The 19,467-nt window shown below is 44.7% G+C and overlaps 1 protein-coding gene across 1 annotated transcript in view; it reads left to right on the top strand.

Moving 5' to 3' along the window:
- The window catches only part of FNDC1 (fibronectin type III domain containing 1), a 101,559-nt gene that overhangs the window by 45,756 nt on the left and 36,336 nt on the right, over positions 1–19,467 (top strand). Inside the window, exons 6-11 of the mRNA XM_017889676.1 lie at positions 5,652–5,750; positions 7,592–7,709; positions 9,591–9,778; positions 10,528–10,635; positions 13,924–14,112; positions 15,945–18,587. Of these exons, the coding sequence (XP_017745165.1) occupies positions 5,652–5,750; positions 7,592–7,709; positions 9,591–9,778; positions 10,528–10,635; positions 13,924–14,112; positions 15,945–18,587 (3,345 nt within the window). The remainder of the gene's footprint in view (positions 1–5,651; positions 5,751–7,591; positions 7,710–9,590; positions 9,779–10,527; positions 10,636–13,923; positions 14,113–15,944; positions 18,588–19,467) is intronic.

Raw genomic sequence — 19,467 nt, forward strand, 5'->3', positions numbered from 1 at the left:
AGGCACATGCCACCACACCCAGCTGATTTTGTGTTTTAGTAGACATGCGGTTTCACCATGTTGGCCAGGCTGGTCTCGAACTCCTGAATTCAGATGATCCACCCACCTCAGCCTCCAAAGTGTTGGGATTACAGGCATAAGCCACCACACCTGGCCAATACTTTGTATCTTTTAATCCAATCAAGTTGACACTCAGTATTAACCATCACTCAGGCTATCCTCCCTTTTGTCTACCCCTTACTGGGTAAAGGAAGCACTGGCCAGGGAATGCTGATGGGAACCTTTGCTGTGATGGGGAGAGATTATGTGCTCGTTCTAGCCTGGAGGGAGAGTCCTGATCTTTGCAGGCCTTATTCATCCATAAGCCTGGATAGCGGCCATAGGCTTGGCTCTGTGAGGGGCATGGCTTATCGACATATCCCTCGGGCCTGATGCTTCCTGCCTGTGGAGACAGTGCCCAGAGCTGTCTTACCCCTGCTTCCTGCTTCTCTCATTGGTGTGTTGGAAGAAGCATGGGGTAAGCATGGCTGGGCCCTTCATCTCTGCCCCTGTGGGGAAGCCAGGCCACAGAGAGCACATGCAGGGCCCAGGGCTCCTTGAGCAGAGAGCCTAATTCTGGGTTCCGTGTAAAGCATACTTGCCCTATGTTCCCCAGCTTGCTTCTTACCACTGTCATAAGGTTTTTAGCCCCCACAAATGACTGTTCTGGCATTTCCTATCAGTTCAGTACTCAAGCAAGGGAAAGGATGTGATTTATTGGGCCTTCTGGAAGACTCATGTAAGACCTAGGCTTCTCTTCCCTTACCTGGAGGGGCCTCTTCCCCTACCTGGAGGGGCCTCTTCCCTAACCTGTAGGGGTCTCTTCCCTTAACTATAGTGGTCTCTTCCCTTACCTGGAGGGGCCTCATCCCTTACCTGGAGGGGCCTCTTCCCTTACCTGGAGGAGCCTCTTCCGTTACCTGGAGGGGCCTCTTCCCTTGCCTGTAGGCAGGCATCTCAGCTTCCTGCCCCGTGGTGTGGAGGCTGGAGGTGGGAGCGGTGGGGGAAGGTGTGTGTGCTATGCCGGGAGGCGATGCTGAGAAGGCAGCCTGGCAACCATTGCTTGGGGCCTCTTAGTCTTAAAAGGTAAAATCCCTCAGATAAGGAGAGGGATGGGCAGACAGTAAGACAGAGACAGGCGAGACCAGACAAGGGCGTGGTAAAGGAGGAGAGGGGAGAGTTGCCTAGGAGGAGAGCTGCCGGCCTGCACAGACAGAAACGGTGCTCAGGAAACAGCTGAGGTAGGCAGCAGCTGCGTGGAAACAGAGCACTGGCTTGGACGGAAGCCTGACGAGACCACACTCCTAGGAGCTCTGAGAGCTCCTAACTCTGCAGAAGGTACCACCATGCATTTAGGAGCCTGGATAAGCAGCTCTGTGCTCTTCAGGACCTCTGAGGCCAGCTCCCTGGGTCCAGGTAAGCTGGCTCAACTTTGGTGATGCAGGCCAAATTCTACTCCACATGTCACCAGTTTGGATTTGATCTGGCGGAGACATTGGGTGGATGGTCACATCAGATCCCTTCCCTGATACAGTCCAGGATGTCCCTATTCTGTTTGTAGCTGTTCAGGCACCTGCTGAAGACTGTCTTGGAGGAACTCTGCTGCCTGGCGGGTGTTCCAGGTACGGGCGGGCTGGGTGTTCCAGGCACGGTCTGGCCGCATGGAGTTTTGTGCCTTTGTGTGGTCTCCACATGGTAGCATAGGCAGCTGAGAGAGCCAGGCACAGCGTCAAAGCCAGCCCAGAGTATGGACTCCAGACCTATTCAAGCACAAAGGAGACCAGCCACCCCTCTGCTGCAGCAGCACGTGAAATGTCAAGGGAATGCAGGAAGCAAAAGGAGAAACTCAAGTTGGATGTCCTTTGCCAAGCGTGACTTTAGTATTAGCAGCAAGACCTCGAATTAGAGACTCAACCCCCTGATGCCACAGAATAATTTGTATACCCTTCAGTCATTCCTTCCTGAGCCACCCGACACAGGTAAGTTGGCTCTACTTTGGTGATGCGGGTCAAATTCTGCACGGCATATCAGCAGGGGAATAGAGTCCCTGTTTTTGCATCTCCTCTGCTGCAGGGGAGCTTTGTTTCAACGGACAGCTCGCTTTGTTCTGAGCCTTTTGGGAATGGCGCACACTAAAGTGCCACTTAGCATCGATAAGTTTTTCAACTGACTGGATCTGTTGTTGTTGTCATTGTTTTTATTTCTTCAGTAGTGAACTGCTGGCTCACCTGAACATGGTGGAAGGATGTTTTTTGCTGCCTGAACGTGAGCAAATATTGGATCTGAGATCTGGGTGGGTTCTGGTCCCCACCTGGGTGGACAGGACAGCCTCTTGGGCTTCTGGTAAAATGAGTTAGCTCTTAAATTTTCACACGTAAAAAGCACTAGACTTGCTACCGTGAATGATGTAAGAGGTCACTGTGAGGAGGAGGGCTCCTGGAAGCTTGCCCCATCATGGGGAAAAGGTGGTGCAGGATGGGGCTGAAGTGGATTTTCCTCAAGGTGTTGGAATGGACCTGCCATGTCATGGGAAGCCTGTCTACCCACTTATCCTGCATGGGATTTTCAAACTGTTTATACCAGAGAGGCCATAGAACCCTTGGTACTACAGAGAGTGGTCATATGCTAAGGAACCTTGAGGGGTGGGCCTTATGTCCTGCAGCGGAGAGCCGCTCTCTGAGCCACTCTCTGTCACTAAACACATCTTACTGGGCATCTCGTGCATCAGACGCGATCCCAGGGAGGCCCCAGTGTTGAACTGACTGTCAAAGGAGGCTCCACAGAGAAGGTGGCATTTGGGTAAAGACTTGCAGCTGGAGGGGCCGTGGAACTGTCAGGGGAGAGGAGGTTGCAGGATGGGGAGCTGAGAGGGAGCAAGGGACTTCCTTCTACAAGTCACCAAGGAGCTGTGGGAGTGGGGGAGGGCATTTGTGCCACGTCCATTACACACTTGAGGTCGGAAAGTGGGCAAATGTGGTGGCACTGACTGGGGGTTCCTGGGGTTGCTGGGCTGATGACGTTGGGGCCATTTTGGGAATTTCATTTCCTCTCTTTTTTTTCGTGACAGGGTTTCACTTTGTCACCCAGGCTGGAGTGCAGTGGCGCAATCTCGGTTCACTGCAACCTCCACCTCCCAGGTTAAGTGATTCTCCTGCCTCACCCTCCCAAGTAGTTAGGACTACAGGCACCTGCCACCATCTCCAGCTAATTTCTGAATTTTTTAGTAGAGGCGGGGTTTCACCATGTTGGCCAGGTTGGCCTTGAACTCCTGACCTCAGATGATCAACCCACCTTGGCCTCCCAAAATGCTGGGGATTGCAGATGTAAGCCACCTCATCTGGCCCATTTCCCTCTTTATTCAGTAATCAGGGGCACAGAAAGAGGTCATCTTGACACCATTGTATGTTCATCATATCTCTATGAGGAAGAGACAGCTTGCGGGTGTCTGCAGCCTATTCAGCTCTGCACCCGCCCCTCCTCATCTGCAGTAATTGAGAGTCAGGCTTTGGTGCCTGCAGACCTGGGTGGGCCTGCTATCCTTGTCTGTGAAGTGAAGACAACAACAGTAGCTTCTGCACGGGGCCTTGTTAAGACTCAATGAAGAAGTGCACGTGAGAAGCTTAGCACAAGGGAGAGCTGTCATTGTGTTTACTGCAGAGTAAAACTTTTTCTTAATGGTAACCTTGGGCCAAGATTAGTTTCGAGAGTGTAGCAAATCGTGAAATCTAGGCATTAAAAAAAAAAATCTCAACTTTAAGAAATACATTGAAGGCACATACAGATTTCAGTTGTGGGAAGTGATTCTTTTCTTGGTGGTTCTTGAGAAATGATGGGACACTGCTTTCCCTGTTTAGTTACTTACATGTGTCCCTGGACTGTGAGGTTGAATGGCTATTTTTGTTGGTTTGTTTCTTTACTTCTGGCGAGATTCCGTCGTCAATAGCACCAAGTAACGAACAGATCTGAAGTGACTCCTCCGTATAGAAGCTTAGTTTAATGTTCTGTGTATTCAAGTGTTACAAACTATTCCCCCCTTTTATAAAACACACATTTAAAAATCTTCTGGTAGAATAAGAGGTGAATGCCGAGTGCCTCTGTGTAAATCATTTACTCATTTATGGCTGGAGTATCACCCGCTTTCTCTCTGTAGAGAGCAGGCTGTCAAATATTATCCTCTTCCCTTGAAACCTCTGATTCTTCTACAGCAGCTCACTCTCCATAAACAGTCCCTCTGTATGAGAATTTTGAACACAAGTCTTCTTTCATGTTTAGCACAACATGCCTGTAAAGACAAAAGAATGATTTCCCGCTGCCATCTGAACATGTACAGTGCCTGAAGGAGAGAGTGCGTGCTCTCAGCTCCCCTTAGGATCTTAGTGTCACTTCCGTTAACTGACCTAGGTCCTACCTGATATTATAACTATCAGTACTAGAAATAGGCCAGATTGCCACATTTTTATTCTTGAAATGATTAAAGCTGCAACAGGAGCCTTGGTCAGAGAGTCTGGAGTGAGGCATTAGCAATTTTGGATTCAGGATAGATTATGAGTTATTAAGTGTGTGATCCTGGGCAAGTCACTCCATTGTTAGAGCTTTATGTCCTTATTTATAAGATAAGAAGGTCAAATAAAAAATAAAAAAGGTTTTACCTGGGTCTCAGACTTTATGATTCCATACTAATTGAGAGGACAAGTTTTGTTCCATCCCTGCATTTTTTTTCTCCAACTACAATGGCCCCTGGTGTACACAGCAATTGGTTCCATCATTCCCTGAGTATACCCCAATCCGTGCAGACTCAAGACCCTGCAGAATCCACATACAGCAAAGACTGGCCTTCCCTATGCACGGGTTTGGCATCTCTGGAATACAATCCTATCTGCATCTGGTTGAAAAGAATCCATGTATAACGTGGATCTGCACAGTTCAAACCTGTGTTGTTCAAGGACCAACTGTTCAATTTTCAAGTTCGAGTTTCGTTGCATGCTAGTGGGATCCTCAGAGGGTGGGGGCAAGAACTGACTGAGAGAACCATCCAGAAATAAGGGGTACAGTGAAAGTCTTCCATGTGCTGTTAGTAAATCTTCAGAGACTCTGTTTTGAGGATTTTAGCTTTGAAGGGCACAGCATTCCACAGGGAAAGAAAGACCTGGTATACTCGTGTTGCACATTGGCTATTCTTTTCTTTTCTTCTTTCTTTCTGGTAACAGATTAAAACCCAGTAACCCCTCTTACCAATTCTGGAAGTAGAAGGAAATTGGGGAATTATGTGGGTAAACGTGTTATTCTTTTCTTTTTTTAAAGCATTTATCTCTTTCTGATGGTTTTATTTTGTTTTGTTTATCTCTTTTGATGCTGATGAGGTAGAAACCTATTTTCAGGAATTACTGGTAAAATCGGTTCCCCATTTTCTAATACAATAGTGTTCTTTTGGGTTTAATTCCTGCAGTTCTTGGGCTCGCCCTTCATTGTCCTCAAGAAGTGGGAATGCCCCAGAAAGAGAAAATGGAAAAGGGGAAGGGGAGGAGGAATGCAGAACCCCCCTCCACCCCCAGGGGATGTACGTTTCTGAGAAATCCAAACAAGAATCTCATCCCTCACTCCCTGGTCCACAGCCTCAGAGTCCGTGTATGTCGTCTCCCTGCAGTCCATGAACTCCCAGGGCCGGAGCCAACCAGTCTACAGGGCTGCCCTAACAAAGCGAAAGATTTCAGGTATGTTTCTAAGGATGCATTTGGTAAAACCATAGTCTGGTATGAATGCTATGTTGTTTCCAAATGATGCTGGCTGAATGATGAATTACATGCATTTTACTGAGGCTAAAAGAAATAACAGGGCAAACGTGGTCACATTTTGGGTGTAAGCGTGCTGCTTTCATATGCAAAGGATAGAGTGCTCTTGTGATGGAATACATTTCACTATTTATTTTGAGCCACTTCACTGTGCAGTAGATTTGCTGCGATAGGAGCAGCCAAGCATTCATTCCAGTAAAGGTGCAGTCTGACTCAAGCCTAAATTGCCTTGGGTGATGCACTGAACGACGAGAGAGAAGGAAGAGCAGGCAGGAGGTGGTGCATGCAAGATAAGCACACACATGTTATTTCAGCTCTATCTGCATTAAAATGACATTCAGAATCCTCAGAAAAAGCATCATAGTGGTTTGCTGAGAGCCTGATCACTGTCCACATGGTTACATTTCCTACGTCCTTTCACAGACATTTTCTATATTCCTGATACATTAACAAATGACAGGCACCTTTTCTGGACCACATATCTTAATTTAAAGAGGCAATCTGCAATATAATTGTTTTCATGAGTTCACAACATAAAATCAAAGTTACACTTTTTTACACTGTATGAAGTTCCACAAATACAATGTTTCACTCTTACTATTGATGACTTGCTGCCATAGGATAAGTCCCTATATCACTTTTCTAGAAGGCTAAATATTTTCACCTTCCCCTGCTGGTGGTAACATCCACATCCTTTTGAAATATGGTTCCTGAAAAGTGACAAGAAAAAATGAAACAAAAAACTAAAACAAGCAAAAAACCCAAGAGACTACAGAGTAATATTGAAGACGCCTTGTGAATCTTTTGAACTGAGGCTATAAGCTTTGCGACTGTGATACGTTCTATTGATAACAAAGGTAAATCTGTAAGAAATTGGCAAACTGACTTCTGGTTCATATCTGAACACGTTTTAATCTGTCTTGGACTCACACCTTCTAAAATGTGAGGGCATCAAACCCAACGTGAATCTTCCAGTTGTTTGAACCAGAATTTTCATTTCATGCCATGATCATCAAGGAAATGTGAGTTGAGTTTTCCTTCTCCTAAACTTTTGCTTCCCATAAAAATGTTATTATTTTCCAGAAACTTACAGTGCATATTGAGAAAGCACTGAGTTACTTGGACCATCTTTCACCCAGGCGAAGCATCCCCTTTGTACTGTTTTATATGTCGATTGGGTTGGGCAGCTTTTAAACTGAAATGCTCATGTCTTTCTTTTTTCTTTTTTTTGTTTTTGTTTGTTTGTTTTTGAGATGGAGTTTTTGCTCTGTCTCCCAGGCTGGAGTGCAGTGGAGCCATCTTGGCTCACTGCAAGCTCTGCCTCCTGGATTCACACCATTCTCCTGCCTCAGCCTCCCGAGTAGCAGGGACTACAGCCGCCTGCCACGCCAGGCTAATTTTTTTGTATTTTTTAGTAGAGACAGGGTTTCACCATGTTAGCCAGGATGGTCTCGATCTCCTGACCTTGTGATCCGCCCACCTTGGCCTCCCAAAGTGCTGGGATTACAGGCGTGAGCCACCACGCCTGGCCAAAATGCTCATTTCTTAGCCAGTGTTTAAGAAATGCAAGATGGAGATTTTTGTTTTTCTACACTGACTAATCAAATAATTGTTTACCTTTCTATCAATTTCATTTTGTCTACATTACACACAAGCAATCTAAAACTTATGTAGGGTGAGTAATAGCCTGTCAAGGACTGAGGAGCTCAGAGCAGAACCTGTTGTGAGAGAAAGCCTTTCTCTGGGTCTCATTGTCATTTCAGAAGAGGACGAATTGGATGTACCTGATGACATAAGCGTCCGAGTTATGTCATCTCAGTCTGTGCTTGTGTCCTGGGTGGATCCTGTTCTGGAAAAACAGAAGAAAGTTGTTGCATCAAGGTACTTTTGCTTATTTATTTGTCTTTATATATGAGAGATGGTTTTTTTCTGGCCCTGAAAAGACATGTATTTAATGATTTTATTTTCTGACTTACATGAATACTAGCCTCTTTTGTAGCTGAACAGCTGAATGGTAAATATTCTATGACAACCTAGTTAATCCCAACTGTGCTCACACATTTCCCACAAATCAGATGTTACCAGGGCCTCGTGTGTAGTACACACAGCAGGAACTCACATCTCACTTGCTCAGTGATTTATCTTGTGTCTGGAAATTTCCTAGATTCCATTTCTTTCTCTGCCTCTATTTGTGTTTTGCTTTCTCTCATTGATGTTCTGTTCATGCACAGGGTCCACTTTGGGAGGAGTCTCACCGTTCCTCCTGTGATCCAGGAAGAGTCACTGTAGGATGGACTTTATGTAGATGGTGGACAATGTCTAATGCCTTACGCTTAGTAGCTCCTCATTAGACTTTGCTAAACACTGACTTGCTTCATGTCTGGCTCATTTACACATAATACTTATCTTCTCTTAAACCATGATGTTATGCTATTCTGGCTTTTATATTCGTTTGCAACAGCAATAAAAGGCAAACCAATCATAAGGTTAAAATATTCTTATGTTAAAAGGCTACTAGTGAACTGCATTTCTAGTTAGTGGTAGATTAATATAGCCATCAAAATTTTAGTTCTATGACTGAATACATTAAGTAACCAAGACAGAGCCACAGATGTGGTAGCCTGGTTATTATGTATTAATTTTTCAACCTCTCTGCAACCAGGAAAGGGGAATATAGTTTAAAACGAATGGGATATGATGATGGCATTATATATATACATATATATAAATGATTATTCATATTAGATATATAGTTTCCTCCACTGTCTGCTAGTAAAAAAGATATCTGCTTTTTTTTTTGAAAGACCTCAGAAGATTTGTAGCGATTCTCTCCCTAGCCATGTGGTCTTCATCAACACAAAGTGTTCCTTTTACCATTGGACTTTGATTTCCAACATCTTGCTGAAACCAGAGAAGGCTTGAGTTTTCTTAGCATAACTGTTGTGTTAATTGGTGTGCTGTGTCTTCAACTGAAATCTTCTCCTGATATATTCAGTGTAACAAATAGCACATTTTAAATATATCACATGCTTTCTACTGCAAAGAGGCCACAAAGACAATTTCTTTGAAAGGGAATCAAATAAATGATGTTTGTGGCTCTTAGACTGTCGAAGGTGTCCGCTGTCAGGGGTTGCTGAACTGTCCATATTTGGTCATACTGTATTTCTCCCCCGATAACCATGCACCACAGTTCCTTTTGTAGGTGCCTCTGTCCTGCTCTGTTTCACATTTTCGCTTCTTTTCACGGTAGTAAGTCTACTCAAAACCACATGTTCCTGTTCCTCTTGAACCTATGGAAAACACGCCTGATTTGGGATGAAATGAGTCTTTTTGTCTTTCTTTTCTGGAGAGCTGAGATAACCTTGGGCCAGGTCTCTACTGATGCCTTGAGTAGACACAAATACAGATGCACACACACACACTCATACACACAAACACATATCCCTGATAATGTAGTTCCCTCATAAAAGCTGTCTCCTTTCTCTCCCTTCCCTTTATAATCTCTGCTTGCTCTTTTGAGCAGTAAGATTTTTTGGTCTGGAAAAGACACTAAGCTCTGTTTTTTTCTCCTACGTTAGACAACTTTGCTTGGAACTTAAGCAGATTCTTTGAGCCAGTCACATAGTCAAAAGTTTAGATTTTTCTCCTCTTTGATTTTCTTACTTTCCTCCCAAAGTCATCACTTACGAGGAAGGAAAAACAAGGCATCTAGTGTTGAGTTGCAGAGAATTTGATAGATCATTGTGTTGTGTTTTCTTATAGACAGTACACTGTGCGCTATCGAGAGAAGGGGGAATTGGCCAGGTGGGATTATAAGCAGATCGCTAACAGGCGTGTGCTGATTGAGAACCTGATTCCAGACACCGTGTATGAATTTGCAGTCCGTATTTCACAGGGTGAAAGAGATGGCAAATGGAGTACGTCAGTCTTCCAAAGAACACCAGAATCTGGTCTGTATTTGAAATGGCCTTTGAATTTTCAATTTGGGAATTACACCCAAAATAAGACTTAAAGACAATGTAAGATGCCAATAGTGACAAAGGCCAGCATGGGCATTTTTGAAAGTCACATTAACCCTACATTTTGGTAGAGTTTCTATCCATACATGCAAAGAAGTTAAAGAACTGTTCTTTGGGTCCATGTTTTACCATTTGTTGGCCTTTTCCACTAGCATGTTGTTCTGTTGTTCCGACATGTGGAGCACATTAAATCCCAGTGTGTAGCATGTATCAGTCACCATTGTATGTGTGAATGCCTCTGGGTAATGGATGCTCTTGCCTGTAGGAGAGCCTCTGCTTTCCTGAGGCTGAGGCTGCATTTGATAATGGGAAAAATTCTGGTTTGTATCCAAGGCTACCATTCTTTTCTCTTAAACTATGTCTTTCAAAGTTTTATTAAGATGAAGTTGGAACTGGATCTTAATCTTCTTTGTATATTTCAATATTTGGCAATGAAAGAAATTCTGAATTACTAAGACAATTTCCCTAGATATGTCTAAACTCACTAAATGAATTGGTTGTATTGACATAAATCACTATATTACTCAAAGAATCAGTGTGGAATTTTCTCTCAGGTATAATAAAAATTAACACAGTAGCTCTTCAATAAAAAAAAATGTGTACCTAGAGACCATGTGCTATTTACATCTAGAATGTCCACTAAGGCATTTAAAAATGTTTCATTCCTTATCATTTTGTAGCTCCTACCACAGCTCCTGAAAACTTGAACGTCTGGCCTGTCAATGGCAAACCTACGGTTGTTGCTGTATCGTGGGATGCGCTACCAGAGACTGAGGGGAAAGTGAAAGGTAGGAATCTTATTCCCTAAACTATAAGATGCATTGATTCTGATGAACATGGCCTCTGCTTACGGCTTTGTTGACTGAAAAAGAAATAGGGAAGCAACATACGTCTAAGAGGTGCTCACCCAAGGGACAAGGATATTTCATGCAAGATTTTCATTGCCCAAGATCCAAGCAGTCATGAAAGTGACTATTCTTTTCATCCTATGAAGGCTTTTTGCTGTTGCTATTGGGAAGGATGTTTTTCATTGCATGGGTGTGACAGCATAACCTTTTCCCGTCTGAACAACACCCTGGCTTTCATGCTATGGGTCTTTTCATTGTGCTAGGAAGATCACAAAAGCAGAGGTCAGCAGGAATCCTGCAGAGCCATCAATATCTTTCATGGGACCATAAATACATTTAATGGGTTTGAAAAACTCAAGTAATAATTGCTGGAAAATGGATTTATTCCCTATTTGTCACCATTTGTTTATGTATTTATTGATGACAAGGAAAACATAACACCAAAATAGCAAAAGCTAGATATTTTAAAGAACAAAATAGAATAAAACATTCACAACTAGTTAAATTTTAAAATAGTCTGTTGAGAATACTAAATACACACAAAATCTTTTATTTTAATGTAAAAGCATTTAAGAACCTTTTAGAATCTGTTTGGAGACATTTTAAAGAGCCAGGCTGAAGTTTTTCCTGGCACTGCCTATGCAAATATACTCTAAGAATAGAAAGGAATGGAGGTTTTATTCAAGAAATAAATAATTTTTATTGTTATTAGATTTGAGGGGCAACTTTAAGTCTAATATATCCAGAAACTATAAAATGTTTATGTAAGCTTAAAGAAATCCAGAAAATTACTACTAATCTCCTTTGAGATTTTCTTAATTGAAAAAACTGAATGGTTCTCTTTTATATTCGTCCAAAACTATGTTTGCTGACACGTAGGATGTCTTTTCATGGAATAATAGAAGTTAAGGAAGGTCGATGTGGAACTGTATTTTCTATACTTAATGCTTTTTCACTTTTTGTTTTTTTTTCCAAGAATAGATTGTACTATTCTTTCTCTCTCACTCTCTCTTTTTTTTTTTTTTTTTTTTTCCTCACTTTTCCTTTTTTTTTTTTTTTTTTTTTGCCATTGGAATAGATCCACAACAAGAGAGAAAATATTAATTTGGTCCCTTTAAATCCGGGATGTCCATTCTTTTGGCTTCCTGGGCACATTGGAAAGAATTTGTCCTTGGGCACATAAGATACACTAATGATAGCTGATTGAGCTTTTAAAAAAAAGGGTCATGCATAAATCTCATAATATTTTAAGAAAGTTTATGAATCTGTGTTGGGCCACATTCAAAGCTGTCCTGGCGTGCAGCCTGTGGGCCACGGTTTGAACAAGCTTGCTTTAAATCATTCTTTTTATGACAGTTTGAACTTTAACTTCCTCTGTATTAAGTATTGTTGTGCTGCTGAGAAGACCTCTGAAAATTGAATAAAGACTTTTTTTGCTAACTACTTTTTGTTAGCTAAAAAATGAAAAGGTAATTATTGCACACCTAGTGACTTTATTACCGTGCAACTTGTGTACTCTTCCTCTCTCTGACATCTTAGTTGATATTTACAGTTCCTTGGCAAAAGAAGTTCCAGGGTAGTCAATTAAATATTGCCAGAAATAATAACCGCAACTGAGTTTTTATGTCCAAAAGAGCTCGCGTATCTTAACCCTGCTTAGGTAGTTTTCATAAGGATGTAGTGGTGAGATTAAAATTAATAATTATATCGGGGCATTTTCTATGTACAAGAAATATAAAACATAATAGAAGAATATACTTTGACATGGCTAAACTTATTTTCCAGATGGATTTAATTTATTTTAAAATTTGAATCACAAAATTTTATAGACAATGGGTTCTCTTAATTCTTACTTTTGACCACCACAAATGACAAGTTTGTTGATTTTCAATGAGAAATGAATGCTGTGTTTTTTCCAGATAAATGCTGCAAAAGCATTTTTGGTTGAAACTTTTTTTTTTTTTTTTTTTAAAAAAGGACTTTTTTAAGGAGGGGGGTAAAGGGAAAATAAAAGATCATCCATGCTCCTGATAATTGTTGACTTTTCTGTGATTCAAGTTATTTTCTTTGCTCCTACTCATTCTTTTCTTTTCTTTTCTTTTCTTTTTTTTTTTGAGACACAGTCTCACTCTGTCGCCTAGGCTGGAGTGCAGTATGCAATCTTGGCTCACTGCAACCTCTGCCTCTAGGGTTCAGGTGATTCTCCTGCCTCAGTCTCTCGAGTAGCTGGGACCACAGGCACATACCAGCATGACTGGCTAATTTTTGTTTTTAGTAGAGATGGGGGTTTCACTCTGCTGGCCAGGCTGGTCTCAAACTTCTGACCTCAAGTTATCTGCCCACCTTGGCCTCCCAAAGTGCTGGGATTACAGGCATGAGCCACCATGCGTAGCCCCTACTCATATTAATTTGATGTTTTGTAAATCTTGGGTTCATTGAGAGGAAAATAGGCATGACAATTTTTAGTTGAAGGTGAAAATTATTTTTTAAAATATGATTCCCTTATAATATTTCCATGTGAGCATAGACATATTTTAGTTCCTTGGACTGAATTTGCTATGGTTTTCCAAATTCAGGGCTATTATATGACTACAGAGTAAGCCAATTACAGATGGAAACATTAGATATCACATAAATCTATTACTTAGCAACTTTTCTTCACAGCTCTAAAATACTGTGAAATATCTTTATCAGCATATACTGAGTAAGAACTTTTAAATTCCTATAAAATGAAATTATATTTCAAATATGGAATTTTCTGGCTAAATGTGCTAAGAAAATAACCCAGGTTAATAAAGTGAAACTCTTGAAGATGTCAGAAGCTATTCAGGATCCATTCCTAGCAGTTGTCACTTCTTTTTCCTTAGTTTATTCTATCAGGACATATTGATCATAGCAAATTAGTAAATAAATACAATTTTAGAAACTCAACGGTGTGTAAATTTGGGGGGAATTGTATGAAGACTGGCCTCCTGGCTTTCATGTGTTTGATTTGCTTAAAATAGCAAAGTGTCAGCTAATTAAATACACAGCCCTGTCTGGTTGCCCAAATGAATGTGAGTTCACCTTCTGCTGTGTCTTTAGGCTCCAGCTGGTGACTTGGCGTGCATTGCTAGTGTATTAATTTTAGTAATGCACGTGCTAATTCATCCTGCCCATATAGTCTGCCTGCTGGACACAGGACTGTTTTCAGTTTCCTTCTTCCAACCATCTGCCAAATCATTTCAGAATACATTCTTTCATACGCCCCGGCTCTCAAACCATTTGGAGCAAAGTCCCTCACCTATCGTGGAGACACTACTTCTGCCCTGGTGGATGGTCTGCAGCCTGGGGAACGCTATCTTTTCAAAATCCGGGCCGCAAATAGGAGAGGCCTGGGACCTCACTCCAAAGCCTTCATTGTCGCTGTGCCAACAAGTAAGCGTTGTGTGTCTGTGGCTGTCTTCTCTCTCTCTCCATTCCTGCTGTTTGTTTTGTGTTTGTTTGAGTCATGCTCTTGGGTTTGGAACTTCTCAGCGATGATTTTTCCAGGCTAAGTTGCATATTGATTTTTAAAATATTTTTGTGTTCCCTTTAGAAATTAGTCTTCTCAAAGATTAAAATGTTGATTATTGATAACATTAATTATTATTGCAGTATGATTAATGTATTAATTATATGATTAATCTGACATCACTATTAATTTTAGGCTTGTGGTGACAGGGAAAGAACATTTTTAGAAATGGTAATGTGGAGGCCAAGACGGGCAGATCACGAGGTCAGGAGATTGAGACCATCCTGGCTAACCCTGTCTCTACTAAAAAATACAAAAAACTAGCCGGGCGAGGTGGCGGGCACCTGTAGTCCCAGCTACTCAGGAGGCTGAGGCAGGAGAATGGCGTAAACCCAGGAGGCGGAGCTTGCAGTAAGCTGAGATCTGGCCACTGCACTCCAGCCTGGGCCACAGAGCGAGACTCCATCTCAAAAAAAAAAAAAGAAATGGTAATGTGACATTTTCATTGTTAGCTCTCTTCAGTTTCTATGTAGCTTTAAAAATGTTTAGTTTGCAAAGCAGAAAGGACAGGAGATGGGTGGGGGTTAAAAAAATTACCCACTGGGTACAGTATTCACTGGCTGGGAGATGGGTTCACTAGAAGCCCAAGCTTCACCATGATGCAATATATTCATGTAACAAACCTGCACGTACAACCCCTGAATCTAAAATTTAAAAAAAGTAAAATTTAAAAATAAGATTAAAGTAAAATTTGTGGTTTGTATTCCATCATTTAGGAATGCAGCTGTACCCAGAAGGATTTCAGTTGTCTAGCTCACCTGATCCATATCCAAACCAAACACATTAATAAAGATCCACAACTGGAGGGGAGTGTTTTTGGACCGTGTTTTCTTTTCTACTTCCTCACACTTATGCTGGATATTGGCAGCTTTTCCTTCATTATGTGCTATGAAGACCTATGGTAGACTGCAATATTAGACAATTTTGTCATGCAAAAATCTGTGAAATGGATGACATTTGCCCCTCTGGCGCTCTCACTGCAATATAGGTTCCTCTCCCCTATAGAATCTCTTCCCTCAGTCAGTCTGCTCTGAAGACAGGGTGATTACAGTACATTTAATATAATGTTTGCCTATCCCAGGAGTTTTTTATTTTAAGCCTTATTTGAGAATTATAAATGTGTCCACTATTAATGGAATTTTAAACAAGAAGGAGGAAGCAGGTAAGGACATGTTATGGGAGGAGGGAACTTTTTGTAATGCCTTAAAAATTACAAATCAGTTGCTCGTCACACATTCCCCATCACTTTGAGTATAGATTGTTCAGCAATTTGCACCAGGTGTATTTGTGTTTCTTGTCTATTAAGGCTGGCTACAATGCATTTGTAATACACTGACAATTATATTAAGAAAATCCTATATAAGATTTTACATGTATAAAATAAATGAGTTACTTCAAAGTACTCATTTCAGAATTTCTTCACGTAATAAGATGTGGCATAACCTGGTTCAACAGATAGAGATTTAATTCACGTATATTTTCTAGGACTATATTTGTTACTTAAAGCAAAATATAAGTTTTAAAAAGAATGCTATCATTGAGAAAACACGTTTCCAGTGCTCTAAGGAATTAGAAATTAGCCATTATGACTACTGATTTGAAATGCCTCCATATGCTGTTTTTAATACTTTGTCTCACCTCCGCTTTCACTTTTGAGTTTCTTCTTTGACAGGCAATTCTTTAAAATCTGTTGCAGCCAGTAAGGCAGATGTTCAGCAGAACACGGAGGACAATGGGAAACCCGAAAAACCTGAGCTTTCCTCACCTTCTCCCAGAGCGCCAGCTTCCTCCCAACACCCCTCTGTGCCTGCTTCTCCCCAAGGGAGAAATGCCAAGGACCTTCTTCTTGACTTGAAGAACAAAATATTGGCGAATGGTGGGGCGCCCCGAAAACCCCAGCTTCGAGCTAAGAAGGCAGAGGAGCTGGATCTTCAGTCGACGGAAGTCACCGGGAAGGAGGAGTTGGGTTCCCGGGAGGACTCGCCCATGTTGCCCTCGGACACCCAAGACCAGAAACGGACCCTGAGGCAGCCAAGTAGACACGGCCACTCGGTCGTTGCTCCCGGCAGGACTGCAGTGAGGGCCCGGATACCAGCGCTGCCCCGAAGGGAAGGTGTAGATAAGCCTGGCTTTTCCCCGGCCTCCCACCCCCGCCCAGGGGCGCCCCCCTCGGCTTCGGCCTCTCCTGCTCACCACGCGGCCACCCAGGGCACCTCTCACCGTCCTCCCCTGCCTGCCAGCTTTCATGACAACGACTTGGTGGACTCAGACGAAGACGAGCGCGCTGTGGGCTCCCCCCACCCCAAGGGCGCCTTCGCCCAGCCCCGGCCAGCCCTGTCCCCCAGCCGCCAGTCCCCCTCTAGCGTTCTGCGCGACAGAAGCTCGGTGCACCCCGGTGCAAAGCCAGCCTCGCCAGCGCGGAGGACCCCCCATTCAGGGGCCGCAGAGGAAGATTCCAATGCCTCAGTCCCACCCTCAAGACTTTCTCCACCCCATGGGGGATCATCTCGGCTGCTGCCCACCCAGCCACACCGGGGCCCTCCGCTCTCCAGGGGCGGGAAGGATGGTGAGGACGCCTCAGCCACCAACTCCAGTGTTCCATCGTGGTCCACCGTGTCCTCCTCTGTCTCTTCTCGTCTCTCGTCCAGGACACAGGTCTCTGTGGGAGCAGAGGCTTCTGATGGCGAAGGCGACGGTAACGGCGATAGGGAAGACGGCGGGAGGCAGGCGGAGGCCACGGCCCAGACGCTGCGGGCCCGGCCTGCCTCTGGACACTTCCATTTGCTCAGACACAAGCCCTTTGCTGCCAACGGGAGGTCTCCAAGCAGGTTCGGCATTGGGCGGGGACCTCGGCTGCAGCCCTCCAGTTCACCACAGTCCACTGTGCCCTCCCGAGCCCACCCCAGAGTTCACTCTCACCCGGATTCCCACTCTAGGCTTAGCTCAGGTATCCATGGAGACGAGGAGGATGAGAAGCCGCTTCCTGCCACCATTGTCAACGACCACGTGCCTTCCTCCTCCAGGCAGCCCATCTCCCGGGGCTGGGAAGCCATAAGGAGAAGCCCCCAGCGAGGGGCCAGCCTGCATCGGAAGGAACCCATCCCAGAGAACCCCAAATCCGCAGGGGCAGATGCACATCCTGAGGGCAAATACTCCTCCCTGTCCTCCAAGGCTCAGGACGTTCAACAAAGCACAGACGCGGACACGGAGGGTCATTCTCCCAAAGCGCAGCCGGGGTCCACAGACCGCCACGCGTCCCCTCCTCGTCCTCCCGCAGCACGGTCACAGCACCATCCCGGGCCGAGTGTTCCCAGAAGGATGACACCCGGCCGGGCTCCAGAACAGCAGCCACCTTCTCCCGTCTCCACGTCCCAGCACCAGCCGGGCCCCCAGAGCAGAGATGCGGGGCAGTCACCTTCCCAGCCCAGGCTCGCACTGGCCCCGGCCAGGGGCCCCCGCCCCACGTCCCAGGGCCGCTCCCACTTCTCCTCGGACCCATACACGGCGAGCTCCCGAGGGATTCTCCCCACGGCCCTCCAGAACCAGGACGAGGATGCTCAGGGCATCTACGACAAAGACAGCACAGAAGTCGAGGCCCAGGATGTGCGGGCCCCAGCGCACGCTGCGCGAGCCAAGGATGCAGCCGCGTCGCTTCCCAAGCACCAGCAGGTGGAGTCTCCGACAGGCGCAGGGGCAGGTGGCGACGACAGGTCCCAGCGCGGACATGCGGGCTCCCTCGCCAGGCCCAGCCGACCCGGTGGCCCCCAGTCCCGCGCCCGGGTCCCCAGCAGGGCAGCGCCCTACTCGGGGCAGAAGGAGGAGGGCGCGATCCAGGCCACACCTGGGAAGTCGGAGCCTCCTTCCAAGAGGCCCCTGTCCTCCAAGTCCCAGCAGTCGGTCTCGGCCGAGGACGAGGAGGAGGAGGACGCGGGGTTTTTTAAAGGCGGGAAGGAAGACCTTCTGTCTTCCTCTGTGCCAAAGTGGCCCTCTTCCTCCACTCCCAGGGGCGGCAAAGACGCCGACGGTAGCCTCGCCAAGGACGAGAGGGAGTCTGCCATCGCGCTTGCCCCTCGCGGAGGGAGCCTGGCTCCTGCGAAGCGACCTCTCCCCCAACCTCCAGGCAGCTCCCCCAGGGCCTCCCACCTCCCTTCCCTACCGCCGCCTCGCAGCGCTGCCACCGCGAGCCCCGTCGCCGGCACCCACCCCTGGCCGCGGTACACCACGCGCGCCCCTCCCGGCCACTCCACCACTCCGATGCTGTCCTTGCGCCAGAGAATGATGCATGCCAGATTCCGTAACCCTCTCTCCCGACAGCCTGCCAGACCCCCTTACAGACAAGGTAGTTTATTTTTTCAAATGATCTTTCTTTAAAGTGTTCAGTAGTGTTCATGGCAATGCCTGAGAGGTTTTTATTCTATTTTATTTAGCACCTACTATGTCCAAGCACCGTGTTAAGAACTTTGCACATGTGACATAATTTCATCCTCTGAACGGTCTCTAGGGTTTGCATTGTTATTCCTGTTTCCCAGATGTGGAAGCTGGGGCTCAGGATCTGAGGGACTTGTCCTAAGGCAGACAGCTCAAAGTTGCCATTCCAATCCCAAATGGCCTAATTTCACAGCCATTACTAACCCACATTGCCTCTAATTCTACAGTCATTTCACTGTCCTACATTGCCTCTTTGAATTCCTTGGCATACACTCTTAACCTGTGAAAATGTGTCACAACCTTGATGCCCAACTTAGCTGCTGCTTAGTTGTTCATGTGCCCTCATGTGTTTAAGGGATCCATAGTAGCTGGTTAGATACGTATGTAGGCGTATCTTGTTCTTGTTCTTATCTTGTTCTCATCTTCTGCATGCAAAACTCTCAACCAAACAAACTCTGAGACAAACTCAAATATCTTGGTTATGAATTGCTCAGACAGTGCAATTAGTGAATGTTATCTAAAACCTCCAGAAAATGCATGTTAAAGATCGTTGTCACAAAGAGGAGTTACAGGCAGATGTGTGCTTTGTATTTCTATAACAGAGGGTTGAACGAAGTCAGCTATGAACAGGAGTTTGTGTCCAGGGCAGGGTCTGAGGTTTTTTTTTATTTACCATAAAATTGCATTCAGTTAAAACATGCTTTAAACTCTTCTTGTGTGTAATTGGGGCTTTGTAGAACATTCTTGAATTTTTTTTTTTTTTTTTTTTTTTTTTTTTTTTTTTTTTTTTT

Source organism: Rhinopithecus bieti, unplaced genomic scaffold (assembly GCF_001698545.2).
Source record: "Rhinopithecus bieti isolate Rb0 unplaced genomic scaffold, ASM169854v2 scaffold_18548, whole genome shotgun sequence".
In the NCBI taxonomy this organism is placed as follows: Eukaryota; Metazoa; Chordata; class Mammalia; order Primates; family Cercopithecidae; genus Rhinopithecus; species Rhinopithecus bieti.